The sequence below is a fragment of the Scleropages formosus genome, chromosome 5, assembly GCF_900964775.1.
Source record: "Scleropages formosus chromosome 5, fSclFor1.1, whole genome shotgun sequence".
Lineage (NCBI taxonomy): Eukaryota > Metazoa > Chordata > Actinopteri > Osteoglossiformes > Osteoglossidae > Scleropages > Scleropages formosus.
Genome location: NC_041810.1, coordinates 2,940,886 through 2,961,852, shown reverse-complemented (window position 1 = coordinate 2,961,852; position 20,967 = coordinate 2,940,886). Strand labels below are relative to the sequence as shown.

Below are 20,967 nucleotides of genomic sequence, written 5' to 3'. Positions count from 1 at the left end.
ATTTTGGTATACTTTCTGGCATTCAGTATATTTGATTAAATGAATTCCTCGTAAGTGTGTATTGTAAGGGTTTAATGTTCTTTTTGGGTGAAAACTTTGTTCTCATAGTTATCAGTACATGTTGGAGTTGAGTGCTGTTCAGTTCATGTCTACTCTTGGTGACCACATAGAATGAATCCAGAATGCTTTCTCTTCCACGTTTGTCCTTAGGGTTGAGTGTCAGTAAACAGCATACAACTAATTTCCCTAATAATCCAATCTGCGTATTCACCAATTGAAGTTCATCAAAATTACTTCAGTTTATAAAGGTTTCAAAGGAACTGCCATTCATTTTCATTTAATGTGAAAATCACTTTAAGATTTTTATTTAATATGGATCATATTAAAAAAAACACATAATCCTTTTATGGTTTTAATGTTAAACTGAACCTTACAAATAAAACTACATTTTTGTCCACATTGGCCCAGCATAGACATTCACAATGTAATCCAAACGTGTAAAATTGCAGCACTGATTGAACCCAATTGGGCCGTCAGCCCTAGGGGTGCGGTGGTGCAGTGGGTTGGACCACAGTCCTGCTCTCTGGTGGGTCTGGGGTTCAAGTCCTGCTTGGGGTGCCTTGCGACGGACTGGCGTCCCGTCCTGGGTGTGTCCCCTTCCCCTCCGGCCTTACGCCCTGTGTTGCCGGGTAGGCTCTGGTTCCCCGTGACCCCGTATGGGACAAGCGGTTCTGAAAATGTATGTGTATGATGTGTGTGGGCCGTCAGCCTCTACTCTATCTATTTATGCAACCTTCTCAGACTCATACAAAATGATAATGTTTTTCAATATTCTGTTAGACTCTTTAGAGCTAAACATTTAACTTAAATCTAAACTTACACATGATACATTCCTGAAAGATAACTGTTAAAACACAGGACTTGACACTAAAAAGTCTAAGGAACGAGAGGTTGCAACTGTACGCCACGGTAGTCGACCAGGATACCGGAAGTAAGGAGACGACTCGGTCCACAGGCAAAGAAAGTCGAGTCGAGCACAATAGATTCTCGGGCTCGACGCTTCCGCGCATGTGCGATCGACACCATCTGCGATGGTCTGCCCGGCTAATCAAGATGGCGGCACGCGTTGTCGCGCCAACGGGTGTATCATTTTAAATGACATTAACAGAAAGTATCCCCGGACCCTGTTACGCATTCCGAGCGCCATGAGGACCGGGAGATCGGTCTGCCTCGGAAAGTGAGCGTTCTGCGAGCCCCGGGAGAGAGGAGGGAAGGAGATGTGCGAGAGCTACGCGCGCTCGCTCCTGCGTGTGTCCGTGGCGCAGATCTGCCAGGCGCTGGGCTGGGACGCCGTGCAGCTGAGCGCCTGCGAGCTGCTCTCCGACGTGCTGCACCGCTACCTGCAGCAGCTGGCCAGAGGCTGCCACCGCTACTCGGAGCTCTGTAAGCGCGGGCGCTTCTTGTGTGAGGCCGAGCGCCTTAATAAATAAGTTGGGGGACAGCTGAACAGCGCAGGGGAGAGAAGGAGAAGACAGCAGGACAGCACAGCCAGGGAGGCGAAGCAGCCCGCGCTCTGCTTCAAACTCACTCAGTGTTATGATGATGGGAAGAAAAACATCATTGTTGTGGGTCTGTGGTGTTCAGTTGTTAGACACACCTCCCAGTGGATGTCAACAACAGGGGCAGAGAGAGAGAGTGTGTGTGTGTGTGTGTGTGTGAGAGAGAGAGAGGTGGGAGCCTCAGCTTGTCTTAGAAACAGTACACCTGGAACAGGCACTTTTTTTCCATTATTCATGACCTGGACCGGACACATTTTCCAAACTAACGTAGAACACGGGAGTAAACAAAAGTTAATTTCTGCAGTTACAGACACGTGATTGTGGAGATGCAGTCAGTTTGTCCTGTGCCGCCGTTTTCGACGGTCACACGTTACATGAGTAGCTGCATCTAGAACTGGGAGGAAATACAGGAGTGATGGTGACAGGTGGTGTGATGCAAGATTATGGAGCGGTTAGGTGATCGGCGGGGAAGTGGGTCTGAAACGGATGTGTTTTGAGACCCTTGTTGAACCTTGAGTTGTTCAGTAGCTCGGGTCATGGCGCTTACCCTGTAGGGGTACAGAAAGAGTACCCTGCCCTAAGTGGTTATTGAGATAGGTGGATGAATGAAAATACATTTTAGTGATGCCAGTTGACAGTTCGTTAGATAGCTGGTAAGTAAGTGATAACCATCAGTCTCAGTTTTTCTCAATAAAAACTGGAGGACTGTGTGTAATTGCAAGTAAAGACACTTTTGCAGCGATGCACGCCGTCATGTCGTCCTCTTTGGTCATCATCAGCTTTATCGCTTTTGTAAGTGAAACTTTAGCGGTGCGGTCGGTTCGTTGCTGGGATTCAGTGTTTTGCAGTTTTCTATTGAAATACGTTTGTGAGCGGGACCTTTTTGCTCTGTGCTGCAGATGGACGGACGGACCCTATGCTGGACGATGTCGGCCAGGCCTTCAGACTGCTGGGGGTAAACCTGAACGAGCTAGAGGACTACATCCTTCATCTGGAGCCGGTGCCGTTTGCCCGCCAGACACCTCTTTTCCCCGTCAGCAAGAACAATGTGCTGCAGTTCCCACAGCCTGAAGCCTGGGATGCTGAAGAGAGGAAGGACTACATCCCCGACTACATGCCTCCCCTCGTCTCTTTGCAGGAAGGTAGGACTGGAATACATTCCGCCGGTGCGTGTTTGTGTGCATCTGTATGTTTTAGCCCTCTATTGATTGATTGTCATAATGAGGAAAAAAAAACATGTGCTGAACTTATAACGAAATAAAGAATAACATAATATTACCATCATTATAGTACCTGCCTCGTAGAACCAGAGGTTAAAAAAATAAGTGAAGCATCATTTGCAGTCACATCTAATCAGTCACAGTTAGTCACAGTTGCAGTCACAATAAAGTATATTCTGTTCTGTTCTATCTGTGACACTGATAACACCAGCATATTTTGTGGTATGTGTAACAAAAAATATTTGTAGCTCCACTTTTGACGTTTTATTTTCATCCATCCATCCATTCATGAATAACTGTTTGTCCAGTGCAGGGTTACAAACATCCAGAGTCTATCCAGGCAGCATACGGTGTGACATGGGATACACCAAGTAGAGAGACTTTGTGATCATTTGGCTCGTGGGTGTTTATAAGATGATATTGTAAGCTGTGTTTCAGAAAAAGTGTCAGATAAATTAATAGAAATATTAGTACTGTGTCTGCTTTTTCACTTCTCGCTACCAGCTAATTGCCTACTGTTCTCTAGCATCATGGCAGCTGTTACGTGTGTTATTATGACCATCTTTGCTCAGTTGTTCTGTACACTGTGTCACTCCGCTGGAAAGTACACTCTGAAAATAGAGTATTATATTTACCTCAGTTGAGGGTTGTGATCACTTGAGATTGTCAGTGTGCTGGGATGTAGAAAGTTTATAGAGTATTTGGGTTTTATTAGTGTCTGTGTCCTTTACAGAGTGAAAGACATCATAGGCAGCACATAAAATACCTGCTGCAGAAGAAAAATTATCCCGTAACTGGGGAAAAAAATGAATAATTAAAATGAATAATAAGCTCATTATTTTCATAAGCTGTTGTAATAGTGTTTTGTTGTATAGGGCCCCATTATATGCGAGCTGAGTGTAGTGCCCTGTGCTAAGAATAAAATCCTTTTTTAATTTGTTTTAATTTATTCTACAATAAAATGATTTTTTTTTTTTTCTTCCAAAGAGCCTTACAAAACAGCCCAAATGATCGAGTAATTTTTCTTTTTGTTGTGGTTACAGTGTTGTGCAGCCTGACCTCAGCTGACTTCAGCACAGCTGTAGTTTCAACAGTGCATCATAACTTCATAAGCAGTTGTACGCTCAGAATCATAACTGAGAACTTAAACTGCAACATACACGTTCAGTCTATCCATGACTAAGAACGTTGTTGTTCCCCACCAGACGAGGTCCGATGCGCCCACTCGGCTTAGCGCGGCCTCCAGGAGGAGAGGCACCCACTTAATCTCCTGTTTGAATTTGCCAGCTCTCACACACTTGCCTTTTTGTTTCAGCTCATAACTGTGCTGCTTGGCATCTTTAGTCTTTATTTCATTGAGACTAATGTGTTCTGCATTCCAGTTGGCTTCCGTTACCTTTCCACAGTTTGCATTATTACTTTGGTTGGAAAAAGCCCTTCTATTTTATGTAGGAATGTGATGCTGAAACCTTTTGTGTTAAATCTTTGCTGTTTGAAGTATCTTAACCTTCTCATTACAACATTACTTAACTGTCATTTGCATAATGATATAGTGTGTTTTTAGCCACTTCAGTTCACTTTTATTGTTGTATACTCGCACGATGCTCAATTTCTGCTACCCCCAGAGTGATGCAGCATACAAATACAGAAAATTTAGTGCTGCAGAATATAGAATATATAGTATTGCATACATAAAGAGTAAATAAAAAGTATATAAATTAAATGTATTTTGAATGTATGCAGTTCAACATAATACAATAAAATCAGAAGAATAAAGCAATTAGAGGAAAACAGTAAAAATAAGCAGTGTCAGATTAAAAATATTCAACATAATCATGTTGTTGGAGGAATGTTACACGTAATTAGAGCAGTTGAGGAGAACAAAGTCTAGTGTTTATGCTTATATGGGTGACAGCCTATAGGTAGTACATACTGTATGCATATAATTGCACACACATCACTGAGGTTTTGGCTTTTTGTCAGTTACTGAAAGCATTTTATGCATTAACTTTGCACATGTGACTGTACTGCCAAGGCGTCTCAGGAAAGCTCAGCCTTTTCCTCGAAGCAGCGCTGTGAAATACTCAGCTGTCTGGCGCTGAAGTGTTTACGTGGTGCTGTGATTGAAAGACTGCCTGTGTTAAGTCACTGGGGGATGTGGGGAGGTTAAGTTTCTCAATTTTTCCTAAAGATTGATGGCCACAGGCGTGAAGATGATGAAACACAGATACGGTAGTTCCTGCTGTACCTCACCCTGGTGTACTTTGTTCTGCTGACTACTTGCTCCTGATTTGTGACCATGTCTCACTATGAAACACTTTATCCCTGCATGTCCCTCTCTAGACCACCAGAGGGACTCACTTTAAAAGTTACACATTTAAAGTGTGTGTGTTTAAAAAAAATATTTTACTTTTGAAATCAAAAGTCACAAATCAAAAAAGAGATTTTCTACATAAAAATTCTTTGTTCATACAAGGTTTTTTTTTTCCCGGAAGAGAATACTACGCTAGTGTACAAATTATCAGATGTGATTCCTGCACTGATGGTGAAAGCATAACTCAGGTGAAGTGACAGTACACCTTTAATGTGAAATATAGTTGTAAAAAGGTAGCAGAATATGCATCATACTTTCCACAGAAAGTTTTTTGGGGGTTATAGCTGCGTATTGTTTATATGCCCTGCGTGGCATATAAACGTGCAAGTAGCGCTGCTGTCTCACGGTGCCTGGGTGGTGCGAGAGAACGTGGGTTCGATCCCTGCTCAGTCTGTGTGGAGTTTGCATGTTCTCGCCGTGTCTGCGTGGGTTTCCTCCACGTGCTCCGCTTTCCTCCCGCAGTCCAAAGACATGCTGTTCAGATTCCCCATAGTGTGTGAATGACACAGAGAGAGTGTGTTTCACTGATGTATGCATGAGTGACCCAGTGTAAGTCACCTTGGTGAATAAGGTGTGTGGGCTAGTAACACTACATAGTATCTGTTGTAAGTCGCTTTGGAGAAAAGTGTCTAAGTGAATAGATGTAAATATCACTGTGAGATGTACTTGTTGTTTCCTCCTGCTACTGCTGTGTTTCTTTCACTGTCCTACTGCAACGTACACACTGCACCCTAAAAACATTTACCCAAATAATGTAGCTGTTACTTGTTATTACATCAGTAAAATAACTCTGAATAAAGATGCAAAGTTATGAAATACAGGGATGTTAAGATAGAAGGGTGAGATAAATGTGAAAGAGAGTTTTTCTTTGCACTTTGCTTCCAGTGAAGTTGGTTTCTTTCTGTGTGTTTTGTGACCGACATGTGTTCTTCTTGTCTTGCTTTGTGTGTTTTTTGCACAGTGTCAATACCGTGCCACTTCCCCCCCTCTGTTTATTCATCCCAAAGTTGAGCAAATAGTATGTAAAGATTAGTAGGTCTGTGTGAAAAGTAGGTCAATCCATATTAATGCTATTTTTTTGCTGTTAAGGGGAAAAATATCCTCTCTGTATGCTGTGCTACACTCCACAGCTCATTTTCATTAGCGTTAGATAAAGAGGACCCTAATACAGGTGGTCCTCGACCTGCAACAACCCAGACTTACGAAAGCTGTCCTATTAACCTTTATTATATAATTTTTGAGTCCCAGCGTTTGTTTGTAACGACTAACTACGACTGCTCCATCTGCTGTATGATAACATCGGCTGGCTGCTTAGCTGTTCTTGTCTGGGTCTCACTTAGTGTTTGGGTGTCCAGCAATGATTGCTTTGTTTCCAAAATGTTTTGTTTATGTTTCCCAAAAAAGTATTTATTATTTAAAATGGCTATTGAGTGTTCATTATCCATTAATAAATGTACAATATTAACTACAGTAAGGGGGCGCGGTGGCGCAGTGGGTTGGGCCGCAGTCCTGCTCTCCGGTGGGTCTGGGGTTCGAGTCCCGCTTGGGGTGCCTTGTGGCGGACTGGCGTCCCGTCCTGGGTGTGTCCCCCTCCCCCTCCGGCCTTACGCCCTGCGTTGCCGGGTTAGGCTCCGGTTCCCCGTGACCCCATATGGGACAAGCGGTTCTGAAAATGTATGTGTGTGTGTGTGTATTAACTACAGTATTCATAAATACAGCACTGCCATTTTATATTTACTGTATTTATATTGTTATTCTTTATTACTGTTTTTTTAACGATTAGTGTTTGAAATTAAAGAACAGTAGCAGCCCTTTTATAAAGCGTAGTGTTCATGCCTAAAAATTGTTTATATATGATGATATAAGATGGTATCAGTTGATTTACAAATTAAAAAGGTTGTCTGATCAGAACCCTATCACAAGCCGAGAAGCACATGCACAAACCTTTTCGCACAAAGGTGAACTTGTGAGCTGGACTGTTAGACACTTATCCTTTGCAGTACCCTGAGTGTCCACCAGAGGGTGGAGCCATTAGCTGCAGTAGCCACAGCTAGGTGTTGGGATGCATTCACAGCAGCAGCTGGAATGCCCGATGGTCTGCTGTGTCTACTTGTTGTTTGCTTGCCGTGGAGCGGAGGCACGATTACATCGGAACGTTAAAATTACCGCAGATCAGAACTCTGATTAATGGCAGGACAGTGTCATTTGGGATTAGTTGTTTTGTTCCTTGAGCAGAATACAGTGATTATGAAAATCGCGGCGCTTGTGCTCATGCTTCACTGGGGGAACTCGTTTTCTAAAGGTTGGCGGGCAGGTTCTTCTTGTTTTCACAACAAAATACTGCTTATATAGTGCTTTCTTTGTATCTCCACTGGATCAACAACAATAATACAATGTATTGTATAATATAAATATTAAATTCAACCTTTTACGTGACACTTATTGAAAGAGCCTCCTCAAAGTGGCACAAAAAATTCACATCAAGAAGGAAATGTTGGTGACAAGTTGGGTCAGCATCCCTTTTTAAAATTTTTGGAGAACTCAAAATATAATCGTATACCGAAAATATGCGACAAATTATATACAGTAAATCACAAACATAAACAAAGGTAGGATGGGAAGTCAAAGTCATTCTGAACAGTTTTCATTTTTTTCAAAAACATCATTGCCAATACTTATTGACTTACCCTCCTCTCTGTTTTATAGTCCTTGTCAAACCGGGGATCAGCCCTGATCCCCTCACCTGGACGTGCAGCTCCTCCCATCTTCAGTCTGCCTGTGGCCCTGCATGGCATAACCACAGTTATCAAAATTTCAGATTCGGGATTATGCCCTGTAATTTGATTGTCATTCAGTTGTGTACTGTGTGTTCCAGAGTTATGTCACTGGGCAGGATATGATTTAGGAAGATGCGTATGATCAGCAGGTGACATCGTGGTTCAAGCTGCTGCCTGTGGGCTTGGAAGTCATAGGTTCAAATTCCGCCTCCTGCTGTAGTTCCCTCAAGGAAGGTACTGAGCCTGGACTGATACAGTGAAAATTACCAAGATGTATAAATGAGTACAATCAGTGTAAATCACTTTGAAGAAAATTAATACATTTTTTTTAAATCCATTTTATGACTGACTCAGGCCTTCAGCTGCCGTCGCTACGGTAACGATGTTTGTTATTGTTCGGAAAACCACCTTTTGAATACGAGCGCGGCACATTCTCCCACGCCCCGTGTTTGTCTCTCATGTGACACTGATGCTGATATAGTAACGCAGCATTATCGCACCCTTGACCCTTTATCTGAGCGCAGGAAAAGGCTTCCCGACTCAGTAGCCTGTTTATCGGCATCATTTAAAGTTGTATCTCTCGCTCAGATAAGACGGGGAAGGGGCACCGGGCTGGGATCGATGCCAGACACCGGATTTATTACGCCCCATTCGGAGCTACATGTGTGGCAGTGGACGCTTTCGGGCCTGTCCCGTCAGCCTGGTGCTGGCGAACGGGCCACTTGGCTTCCCCCTCCATGTCCCGAGATAGACAAGAGGGCAGCGGCCTGGTGAGTCCAGCATGTCCAGCTGTCACATTTGTCCATTTTACATTCACCCAGTTCATATGCTGTTGTTTCCTGTAGATTATTTAGCAGCTTTGAGCCTTCATCATGTTGAAGTGTTTGCAAGCTTTTAAAAATTTATTTCAACATTAAGATGTGTAATGGAGGAAAGAATGTGCTGTGCTCTAGTGTGTGTTTGGTGGACCCCAGCATTGGTTTTTGAGGCCTTTGTTCACGTGGGGGTGGTGGCCCCGTGTGGTGTTCGGCTTGGGAGCTATTCTCGTGCTTTGAGGCAGTGTGTGGTTTCAGCCCGGGGGTTGGGTTACCCTGTTCAGGCCCGTGATAGATGGGCAGAACCCAACACCGCCTGGCCCGGTCTGGGGCCCCCAGGGGGCATGTCAGAACCGCTTTCCTTCCCTTTACTGTGAAGGGGATGAGTGTGGCATTGCGTGTCGGGGAGTTGACGGAAGGCTGAGGGCTTCCCGCCGTCCCTAGCCGGGTGCCTCATGCTGTGTGGCGCCCGAGACGGCCCCCGGGTCAGCCGGTGGCCGGTGCGCGCTGTGGACCCCCGCGGACCCCTGACGGCAGGAGGTGACCGGAGCTCAGTGGGTGGGTGTGCGCTGCCTGCTTTCTGTCTGCGCTTTTCTCAATCTCTCTCTGTTTCTCCGCTCTGCTCCAGAGCACTTGATCACCAGAGTTCGCGAGACACATCCAGCACGTTTCCATGTCTGGGACGCCTGTGTGTCTCAGAGGCGGCAGAGGAAATGAAGTGTACAGTTCACTGGCATGGACATGTGTTTGTTATGTATGTAAGGCGGTTGCTGCTGCTTATATGTGTCTTTGTATGCATGTGGAGCTATAAATGGCCTTGTTCCTGAGCAGTCAGGCCTGCCAGTGAGATGTGCATAATTGGCCAAACAGGAAAGCCAAACGCAAATCAGAGAAAACAAAAATAATGTTAAATTAGTCACCTCTAGCCTGTTTTTCTTGTTCTGTGTGATGACACTTTCTGTTTCTGTCTTTTCCCAATAAATGCTGAAATGGGTATGGGCTTGGCTGAAAGGCTAATTTATATTCATAAAAGTTTATTCGTATCATTCATTTTCATAAAGTTTTTGACCGTTTGAGATGTAGTAAACAACTGGAAAGATGTACAATGATCGATACTAGTGCACCGTCAGCGTTGTTTACTTTTCCGTAGCTGATGTGTGGGTAAGATTAACCCATAGGTTGTTTTGCGATCAAATTTGCTTCATTCACAGCTATACAGTGTATTTAGTTTGCAACATGACATCCTGCACACCAGGTATCTGAATACATAAATTTAATGATCACCACTTTCACTGAATTTTGTGTCTTTTATTCACACATCTGTAGTGTGTGCGGTCAGATCTGGCTTTATGGGATGATTGGGTGAGGCTATAATAAAGAGTAAATAGTATCAAATGCACAAATCAGGACATAAAACATACATGCACACGCAAGAGTGATATTTCTATAGCCCACAAACTTTAAAAAGAAGTGCAGAACTTGTGATAAAAACTATAAATGAAGTTTACAGGTGAATGAAGTTTGGGACAGCTGGTAGAGTTACTGCCTTCAGATCCAAAGGTCACAGGTTTGATGGCTATATCCGGCTGTAGTACCCTTGAGCAAGGTACTTACCCTAAATTGCTCCAGTAAAATTACGCAGCTGTATAAGTGGGTAAATAATTGTAAGCTTGTAAGTGTAATAATTGCAACCTTAACATTGTAAGTTGCTTAAGAAAAGTTGTAAGAAAAGTGTCAGCTAAATTACTCAATGTAAAATGTATGTAATGCTAGTCGCTTAAAAGATGTAACACAGCATTAGGTGATCATTTATGTTTTGTAATTGCTTTATGGACAATTATACTGGGCTGTCCAATTTTGGACAGAAATGTCAACACTCGAAACTGTCTAAAACACAGCCAAGACTTGAAAAATTTAGAAAGGACTTGACCAGATTGGTAAGAAAATCAGTAAAACTGACTCCTTGAGTGATGCTCTGATGCCAGTGTGCTGCACTGCCTTTTGTCTCTGTCTAGGTGGCGCTGTTCTACCAGTTAACAGAGTGCTGATTTTCTGCTCATGTGTATCTGTGTGTGCTTCATATTCCAGGAAGGGTTTCTTTTTCTCCCCCATCTTTCACTTGTTTACAGCGTTGGCCTTCTGCTTCTTAAATTGTGTGGACAGTGAGCCGCCGTGCCCTTTATTTGTGTTTTGTAGCTCATAAGAGCATGTTGTTCAGTGTGCACCGTGCTCAGACGTGGGTCCGCCTCAATCCCGGCTCACAGTTTAATTTTCTCTCTGCTGTAGGTTCGGAGAGAAACACTCCGAAAGGTCTTCCTCCATTGAGGTGCGAGCAATGCGGAGACAGAGCAGCAGGGAGCGTCCGGCACCCATCGATGGCTTGCCTTGTTAAGCCACATAAAAACACGCCCATCTGTTTTTCCATAGATGCGGGACCGCTGGTAATTTCGTCCGCTCCAAAGGCTTGTATGCTGAAGGTGTGATGCGCCTGCTGGCTGCCTTTTTCACGCAAATTTCAGGTTGTGCGTCTCTTTAGGGGGATATGTCACTTTCTTCACAAATGGTCGTAACTTGGGATGTAGAATTACAAGCAATGTAAATGTTTGGTTTTCTGTGTGAGCTTTAAAGTCTAGGTTGTAAGGTCTTATTGTGTTCCCCAGAGTGCTTTATTACATTCCCCTTTCTGTCTTGGAAGAATGGGGAAAAAGGACTTGGTATGCATTTTGTTTAAATATGCTAACTTGTTTGCATGAAAGGCAGTGGTTGCTGTATCGAATCCCTCAGATGTAGTGGAAATGCCGATGCTCTGCAGTGCCCCCTCCTGGCTGGGAGTCTCTGATCAGCGCTTCCACAGGCAAACAAGCTCTCGGTCACGGTCCTGGTCTTTGGGGTCTCAGAGAGCCATTATCCTGCTTACAGTCATGTGCGACTTGGCCCCACCGTGGTGTGTTAGGGTCATGGTTCCCTCAGGCCACCCGGACCAGAATGGGTTGACTGTACCCGCTTCAGCAGCACCGCTTCTGTTGATTTGGTTGCGATCCAACGTGTGGTGGCGGGATGCCTTCGGGAGCACAATGGCATGGAGTGAAGCGATGGCAACACTGGGACTTAACCCTAGCCTAAGCAGGAGCCAGGCGCTTGGATCCATCAGCTGGGACGGGCTCCCGGCAGAAGGAACACGTTCCAGTGGTGTGAAATGTCAAACCAGGAACAGAAGGAGGGTTTGGCCTGAAACGAACCGCAGCGAATTCAGATTACAGCCATTTTACAGCGGGATTTAATCGATGGGGTTAAAACCGCGCACATTGGGTATGGGTTCATGACAACTTATCCAGGGAGAGAATGTTAAAAATATTCCTTGTTGCTCAGAGACAATGAATATTAATAGGCTTTGAGGTTACATTGTTAGTGGGAAATTTTCTGTTCAGGAAGAGTTTCAGTAAATGTTCGTTGGTGGTTTTTTACACGCTAATGACCTTCCTCTTTAATAGCACCCCCATTTCCCGTCCCATTGCTTATTTGTGCTGATGGCGTAATGGGGCCCATGTATAATGTGCAGCTACACCAGTACCGTACCTCTCTGGCTCAGTTTTCATATTATTAAATACTAGTATTTTGTCCACAGAGCATTGGGACGTGTTTTTTTTCTTTCTTTATTAAACTCACTCCAAAGCAAAACCTTGGGGGTGAATAATCAGGTCAGGAAAATGCTGCCTCAAAGGGCTTTTGGGAAAGGACTCCCTTGCCCTTTCTGTCCTGGAAGCAATTATAAGTCTGTGTGTGTGTGCGTGTGCGTGCGTGCGCGCGCTCGCATGCACATTTTGGACTGGCACGGAGCTTCGAATTCCTCTGCTACCTCCTTACCCGTGAAATGATTGACAGGCCGAGAGATGGCGCAGGCAAACTTATCGATGCTCACACTGCTTTGAAATGAGCTTGTGCCAGTAATTTACGGTGGGAAAATGGAATGCTGATCGTTTTAAGAATTGAGTTTCAAAACTGCGGGCACAATTTATAAGTGTGTGACGAGTCCTTTTTGTGCCGGATTGAATGTATGAAAAAATACAGCCCACAGACATGGCTAATATCTGAATGGTGCGCGCTTGTCATATCGGCGTAGGCGGAGCGTTTGCCGGCGCTGTTATCCTCTGTCCTTCACCGGGCAGAATTCCCTTCCAATTGCGGTGGAGTCTGCGGCACGGCCTCTCCTTCTGGCTGCTCGGAGCAGTTTCTCTGATTTAAGTGGACTGTGGAAATTGTCATTCACGGTGCCACGCGGACGAGCACAGCTCTCTGACACCATTTGTGGCGTCCTTTATTTAAAGTGTGCAATTAGGATTTTCAATTTCCACCTTTATCGTCTCACATTCTCCCCCCACCAGTAACTCTGCGGTGCAAACGTGGGGAAGCCCTGGCTTAGCCTCTCTAAGGATAAACTGTGAGTGACGTTTCGACGTTCCATCAAGTCTTGCCGCTTCAGCAGGAAACAGGCTTTCTGTCGTGTGTGTGTGTGCGTGTGTGTGTGTGTGTGTACGTGGGTTTTTCTCTTTCAAAAGCAAAATGTGGGATTCTCTTAAAATAGGCAATACCATAGTGTTGTTATGTGTACCGGCGAGGGATACAATTAGTTTTATAATTAAAAAATGTGACCAAAATGTGCACAGCAGAGAATGCCAAGTATGTTTGGTCCTTACGTCATAAACGTTCTGGTTACAAATGCTTGAGTTACAGACTTCCAGTCCCCATTGTGTTTGTAGGTTGAGGACCCTGAGTACATAAAGCAGATATAATTCACGATACTGGTACTCTGCTCAGACTCTCTCCCTGGGTTATACATGCGCCACAGTGTCTCTGAGCGTGTGAGCCCTCGACAAAACAGCACTCGCCCGCCTCTGGCCCTTGTTCTCATTGGCTGCTGCTTTGAACCATGTTTTATCCGCCCCAAATCCTCAAAGATGCCACAATGCCACAAAGCCAGGAAGAAGCACGGTGCCGCTTGGCCACTTCTACTCCGAACGGCTTTCAGCGACCAGCAAACCTTAAAGTATTTAGTGCCTGTGATTTAATGCTGTGTTTGACCATCGAACCATTTCAGACTTTGCTTTTAACTGGCCCCTGCAGGGCCCTCCACCTTCTGCGAGGTCAAAAGTGTGTGTGCACATGTGTGTCTGTTGAGAAACTTTTATTAAAGATGTCAACCTGACATCGTGACCATCTAATAACAAGCTTACATGGCTCTGCGTAACCCCCCCCCCCCCCCCCCCCTTTTTTTTAAAAAAAAATTTAGAAAAATATATTTTTCATGATCGCTTTCGGTACTGTTGTCAGACTGGTGTGTGAGGGGGGAAACTCTGAAACGGTGAAACAGTTTCACACGCTTAGCTTTGCGGCCGAGCCGTGATCCAATTACAAGATCATTTGGAGACTTGCCGTGGAGCAGTTTGCTCAGCCTGGTCATCTTCCCCATCCCTACTTCCACTCCTGCATTTGGCGCAAGGTTTTCCAGCTTTTGCCTTTTATTACTTGACGCTCTGGAAGTCACAGGGTGCTGCTGTGGTCTTTCCCGGTAGTCCCATTTTGTCAAAACCATAAAGAGGCACTTTGTTGGCAGATAGAAGGCCATGGTGTGACGATGGGGACAAAGGCCCAGCCAGCGGCGTCTGGAGCCAGAGCAGAGACGACACCTGTCATGTCTCAACAAGGGACCAGCATGTCCCCCCTTGAACGTGCTCATCCTGCAGCATGTGGTGTATGCGTACAGCCCAGGATGGTGGGTGGAACCTGATCTTGCCACAAAACTTCCTCTGTTCTCCAGGGACGCCTGGGTGTACCCTGGTATAATTTTGTAATTACAGTATGGCTGCTGTTATGTTTAGTGAATAATCACTCCTACTTCTTTTTCAGTGCATAACTTTTTCTTCAACTCTCCGGGAAGATTCAGCTGCAGTGAGGGTGAACGGAAATAGAAGTGGAAATGTACTATTTATTATTATTGATTTGTTGCTAAGCTGGCACTTTCATGCAAAGGGATTTATGGTTTTTGACATTTTCATGCAGCTTGGCAGTTTTATTAGAGCACTTCAGGGTAAAGGCTTTGCTAAAGGGTACCTTAACAGCAATGGTCCAGATAATCTTAAGTGCCTTTAATCGCTTGCTTAGCTGCTGCTAACTAGTCATTTACGTTAAATTCGCATTTATTTGCTGACGCTTTTCTACAAAGTGACTTGTACTGGTTTTACCCATTTATACAGGAGGATAATTTTTACTAAATCAAATCTGGGTAAGTACCTTGTTCAAGGGTAGGTCAGCAGGAAGGGGGATTTGAAATTGGGTCCTTAAGTGCAGTGTGGAAACGCCAACCACTGCGCTACCTTCTTCCCTCAGGAAAATTAAAGTCAAGATCATTTTATTACCTTTATTGCAAGTTCTGCATCGGATGCTTTTTAAATTAATATTTTGGAATAATGAGTTAATAGTAAGCAAAAATGAGTTTAAAGTCAAATAGGTTTAAAGGCATTTTTAATTGTTGCTATAAACTAATGCAGGTCTATCTGCTTCTTGTTTAGTGGTGTCTCCAGGGCGAAAGTAAAACAGAGCATTATGGGGGCATGCTAATACGGGCGTGATTGTACAGCCAGGGCATTCTGAGAGACTGCCTTGGTTCAGAACTCTATCACATGCATATTGTCAGCCCTCCTGCCTTAATAGAACCTAGGGAACTGATCTTATCCGCAGTTTTCTTCAGCGGGTGAAAACGTACCTCGTCACTTCCTCATACGAGGCAGGGAACCTTCTCTGAGCACACAGAAACCAGTTCATCACACAGTTGCTCAAATATCACATTTTCCCGCCCTCATCATTCAGCTTCCTTCTCCGTGCCCTTGTCAAATGTTTACATTTGCAGAGAAAAGTGTTTTGATATTAATAATCCAGTTTTTTTATATCAAATTGTTGACTTACACTTTTTAGATTAATGCTTTGTTATAGGTACCTGTGTAACAAATCTGCCCTTGTTTGCGATAGTCAGTTATGCGTTGTTCCTTCCCATAGCTGTTTGTGCTGTGAGACCACAAGCTGTAATTGTGTTTCACTGCGCACACACACCACTGTTTATGCTCTGCAGTTGTGTGTGGTCTGGTAGCAGCTTGTAGGTTTCTCCAGCAGCACCTTTCTGAACACAAAGACTCACACAGATTCTGGTGCAAGGCCTCTCCCGCAGGTCCTCGGCATAAACCCTGCCGTCTGATTTCACCCCGCGCTTGTGTCGACCGCATAAGACTGGTTAGGGGTTTTTATAAGTCATCTGTGTCTCACAAATAACAGGAATGCGAGGGAGTGATCCAGGTTGCACTTTGCATCAGAGCAGTGACATTTACATTTATTTGCTTAGCAGACGCTTTTCTCCAACGCAACTTACAATGGATACTATGTAGTGTTACTAACCCTCACACCTTATTCACCAAGGTGACTTACACTGCTAGGTACACTACTTACAATGGGTCACTCATCCATACATCAGTGGAACACACTCTCTCTGTGACACTCGCACACTATGGGTGAACCTGAACAGCATATCTTTGGATTGTGGGAGGAAACGCACAGAGACATGATGGGGAGAACATGCAAACTCCACACAGACTGAGCAGGGATCAAACCCACGTTCTTTCACACCACCCAGGCGCTGTGAGACAGCAGCGCTACGCGCAGTGCCACCGTGCCGCCCGACCTTGTTACCGAGGACTGAGAGAAACTTCCCACTGCAAGCAATGCATTGCTGGGAACACGGTGGACACCGGGTGTCTAATTCTGCTGAGGCTGAAATGATGGAAGACTGAGCCGAGCCAAGCCTCCCCCCCCCCCCGCCTTGGAACCCATTCACTGGTAGTTCATCTATGGTCTGAGATGATCGTCTCCCGTACACCCATTCCTCACATGATGGGGTTAATTCATTCCTTGAAATCATGCTGTTTGGAGAATTCCAGTTGTAAGGGGGTCCAATTACCATTATTTCTTATGGAAAACAAGTTCCACTTGGATGAAAAATATGTAGTTTAAAATTATATTTTATAATGCATGTAATTTTAAACTTTAAAAAAAAAAAAATCCACAGCTGTGTTGCATATTTTATAATATTTGAAACAAATTATTTTTTAGCATGTGTTTTAATATTTTTATTTGTTCATTATCAATAACTGCTTGTCCAGTGCAGGGTCACTGAGGTCTGGAGTCTGTCCAGGAAGCATAGGGTGTGAGACACAGTTTACCCTGGAGGGGAACATTGCAATAATTTGACTCAGATATATAATATATACTGTACATGTACGTGTATGTATGTACGCAGACGTGCACAATGGTGTACGCACACACAGAAATGTAGGAATTTCCTAACACTGAAATGCGTTGGCAGTTTCAGTTTGAGCAGAAGAGCTCTGGGAGGAGGTTGTTTTCATAGTCTGCGGTGGGGATGTGAAAGGGATATGTTTGCAAGGATCACTGTGCGTTGTGTGAGCAGGGAGTTTCGTGTGTGATGATAATGACTAAATGGGCAGCTTTTGCCGTGGGCAGGTGCGTTTTTGTTTCCTTCCCTCGGGGTACCTTGACCACCATCAGTCAGACATGATGCCCATTCAAAATTTCAGCCGCAATCATAAATTCTTCCATCATCTATAAAGATAATGAATTTAGATTTCATTTAATCCTTTCCAATACCGGAGGATATTTACTACAGCTGATTTGTGACGGAAGGATTAAGCACCGGTCTCTCTGGGATTATAGAGTACAGTGTTTCCCTGGTTGGTTTTCAAATTACTAAGAGGACGAGAACTTGCTGAGGCTCTGTAATGGTGACACAAGTGACAGTTTGCTTCATAAAAGGTGAGCGATATTAAGAGACCTGGTAGTGGTTACACCTCGAAGGACTCGGGTTCGAAACCTACCTTCGATAATAGCACCCTTGAGCAAGATACTTAGCTTAAAAAAACTGCTCTAGCTGGAGAGAAGTTTCAGACCAATGAAAGAGGTTTGGGAATGTGATTATCTTTTTTCATATACTCCCACCATGAGGAAAAATGTTGGCAAGATTGTTTTTAAAAAAATGAACGAAATTAGTCCAGTATTTTTATTTTGTCCAATATTGTTTTTGCCCTGAGATCCTTATAGGGAAGCCTCCTCGATTTTACTCAGTAGAGTACAGGGATGAGCGTGTTTTACTTTTACACCTCAGTTTCAGACCTAAGTTTTATACCTCAACAGCATGTTGGTCATACAGTATATGAGCTGTTCTCTGTCTTGGTCTTATTGAACCACAAAACCTTTTCCCACACATCACTGTGGGGTCACTCTCGGGCTTTCTGGCAAACTCCAGACGTTTCGATATTCTTTTTGAGTAATGGCTTCTTTTGTGCCGCCAACCCATACGCAAAATAACACTTACATCCACGCTATATAATAGTGTTTTTCTGGTTGGTGAGTCAACTCTTTGCCATTCAGCATGTAAGAGGATGTTGATGTGGTATAAGGAGGTTGAGGCAGGCCGTGGCATGGATTAACCCCATTCCTGTCGGGAAGGCACCTCTACGCAAATATTTACACTCAGGCTGGGAACTCAGCTTCATCACTTCCAGATGAGTGGAAGACTTTCCCGTCGCAAATGGGAAGAGGAACTTTTCCCTGAACCTCTGAGGGCCCACCCCCCCATTTCTCCCCTGTCCGACATTTTCCGGAAAGTTCCTTCCAGGTAATGCATTGAATGTGCCGTTTTGGCCTGTAGCCAGAAGGGCAGGCGGCTGTGGGGGGAGGGTGAGAATCCAGCACAGAAGGAATCCACGTCTGTGGCCCTGTAGCCGCTGGCCGTGGCCTAATGGCTTCCGATGTTCAGGGGAAACAAAATATTTGTAAATCTTGCAATTATGGTCCTAAGGAGAACAAATAACACTGATGCTGGATGGCTCAGCTCGCTACATTTTTAGCTCTTAACTTTTAAGTGGTGGCCGTTCATGTGCTACAGGGGAATGCGCTCAGTGTGCACCCAGTGCTTTATTTCACACGGATTGTCATCTCCGGCGAGTGAAATATTAAATGGGAGCTATTGACATGGTGAACGCTTCTCCGTTCATCCGTTGACCGCCGCTTACTGAAGAGCAGCTGGCTCTTCGTCACTGAATGCCGTCCCTGTGGAATGTGCGACTTGAAGAGGTTTATTTTCATGTCCTGAAACCAGATGACTTTCTGTCAGCGCAAATTTAGCAGCATCGAATAGTGCTCCGATGAATTGTTGTGCCTTTTTCTGGCGGCAGCAATTGTATGAAAGAGCAGAAAATATCCAGTGAGCTTCTATCCAGCTCAGTACATGTGATGGAAGCTCTGATTTCTGTTTATTAACTGTTGGAGGGCACAAATCCCTTAAAATGGCAAAAGATAATCCTATCTGCATATTTTTATTCAAGCACATGCTTGCAGCCTCCTGGTAACAATATAACTGAAGGTGAATATTTAGAGTGACAATTGGAATTACTGCAACATGACTCAATTGTGAAAATGTGTACACATGTATAACACATAAATATAGTTCATTTTATGCTGCCCACACTATAATTCAAATTTCTTTCAAATTAAATCCAAAAAATTTAACAAAATCAAGAGATACTAATTTGAGTTATTTCAGTGTACTGTGTCTTTCAGGTGACACAACAGAAAAGTTTTGTCAGAAATGTGAGAATTTATGCAACAAATGAAATACATTTCTGCGTAAGCGTATGCAGCTGTAGACGCGTTCCTCTCCGCATTAAGTGCAAAGGAAGGTGAATGTGTTGTGGAATGGGAAAGGTCATCCAGGTGGGTCTTTCTCACGTGTCACGGTGATTTCTTCTCGGGGAAGAAGAGGAGGTGGGCAGGTGAGGTGCATCCCAGGCGCCCTGCTTCTCAGCCGTTACTTTTTCTGAGGAGGGACAGCCGGTTGGCGCCGCGCTGTTTAGACTGGCGCTCTTATCATGTGCACGTACACACCTACGCTTGCACGTAACACACGGATGCCAGCCATGCATGTACCCGACGCCCGTGTGCACACACATGCACGCCTGTCTTCTGTTCGTGGTAAACCACATAGTTTTGGCTTGAAATGCTACTCCTTGATTCTCATAGTTAAAGCAGCATCAATAAGCATATTTCACGTTATTAATTTTAGACATCAAACTGAAAAAAGGGGCTAATGATTTAAGCAGATTTTAACCAATCAAGTTTAATCAGGAGGTAAAGAGCTAAACTGGTTAACCAGCTTTGATGATTTTTTTTTTTTTTTTTTTTTTTACTGCTAAGTTTGTCAAAAATGCACAAATGCAGTTTTAGGAAAGTAATACATGTGGGCTTCCTAAATGACTTCATCTGCTGTAGTGATCATTAAGGAAATTATTTAGCCTTTTCACTGCTTTCCCACGGGGGGTCTGTTGTAAGATATGCATCTGAATTCAAGTGAATGCTTCATGCTGGTTTGTAACTTGTTTTGCTATATTGCATGCTTATAAACTGCACGTCGTTTCAGTTTTCATGGTTTTTACATTATTGTTTACCAGAATTGGTGTGCTGTGTATTGCTGATTTTTCTACATTCGTTTCAAATGGCTACTTGTGTAAGGTCTTACAAATAATGATTTATTAAGCAGTGCTACGAATTGTTTTTGAAGGTAATGAGTCTTTGCAAGTTTTATTTACATTATTATGAAGTACGAACTAGAAGTTTGCACAAATGCTGAAATTCAAGCCCAGCATGCACACACGGACACGGTAACAGCGCATGAAAAGCACTCCAAGGTAGGTGTGTTGCTTTGTGGTATGTGTATCCCGCATGGGGGTGGCGGCTGCCCGGGTTACTGCTCCGCTCTGTGTGCGCCTGCCCAAAGGTGAGAAGTTCACAGGCTCTGTTCTCACAGCTTCCCAGCCCCAGCAAACTTACGAACCCTATGCTAATAATTAGCTTTTTAAATTCCGTTTTTAGGGTTGACTTTTTTTTTTGGCTTTTTCTGTCCAGAGACACCCTTAGACACTTACTTGAGGGTCACTGGCCACAGAGTTCTAACAGTAATATATGGCTGATAATAAGCATGTGTGGATAAGGCAGTTTTCTTCTTATTTGGAACTGAATGTGAAAAACAATAGCAAATAAAGGAGTTGCATTGCATTGCGCGTTACGTACAATGATTTACACGGACATACCGCTAGTTAATTTTTG

General features: G+C 44.0%; 1 protein-coding gene across 1 annotated transcript in view; it reads left to right on the top strand.

Moving 5' to 3' along the window:
• The first annotated feature begins 1,277 nt into the window (after positions 1 to 1,277).
• LOC108926666 (transcription initiation factor TFIID subunit 3-like) overlaps positions 1,278 to 20,967 on the top strand; it is a 40,508-nt gene continuing 20,818 nt past the window's right edge. The window contains exons 1-2 of the mRNA XM_018739513.2: positions 1,278 to 1,443; positions 2,459 to 2,701. Of these exons, the coding sequence (XP_018595029.2) occupies positions 1,278 to 1,443; positions 2,459 to 2,701 (409 nt within the window). The remainder of the gene's footprint in view (positions 1,444 to 2,458; positions 2,702 to 20,967) is intronic.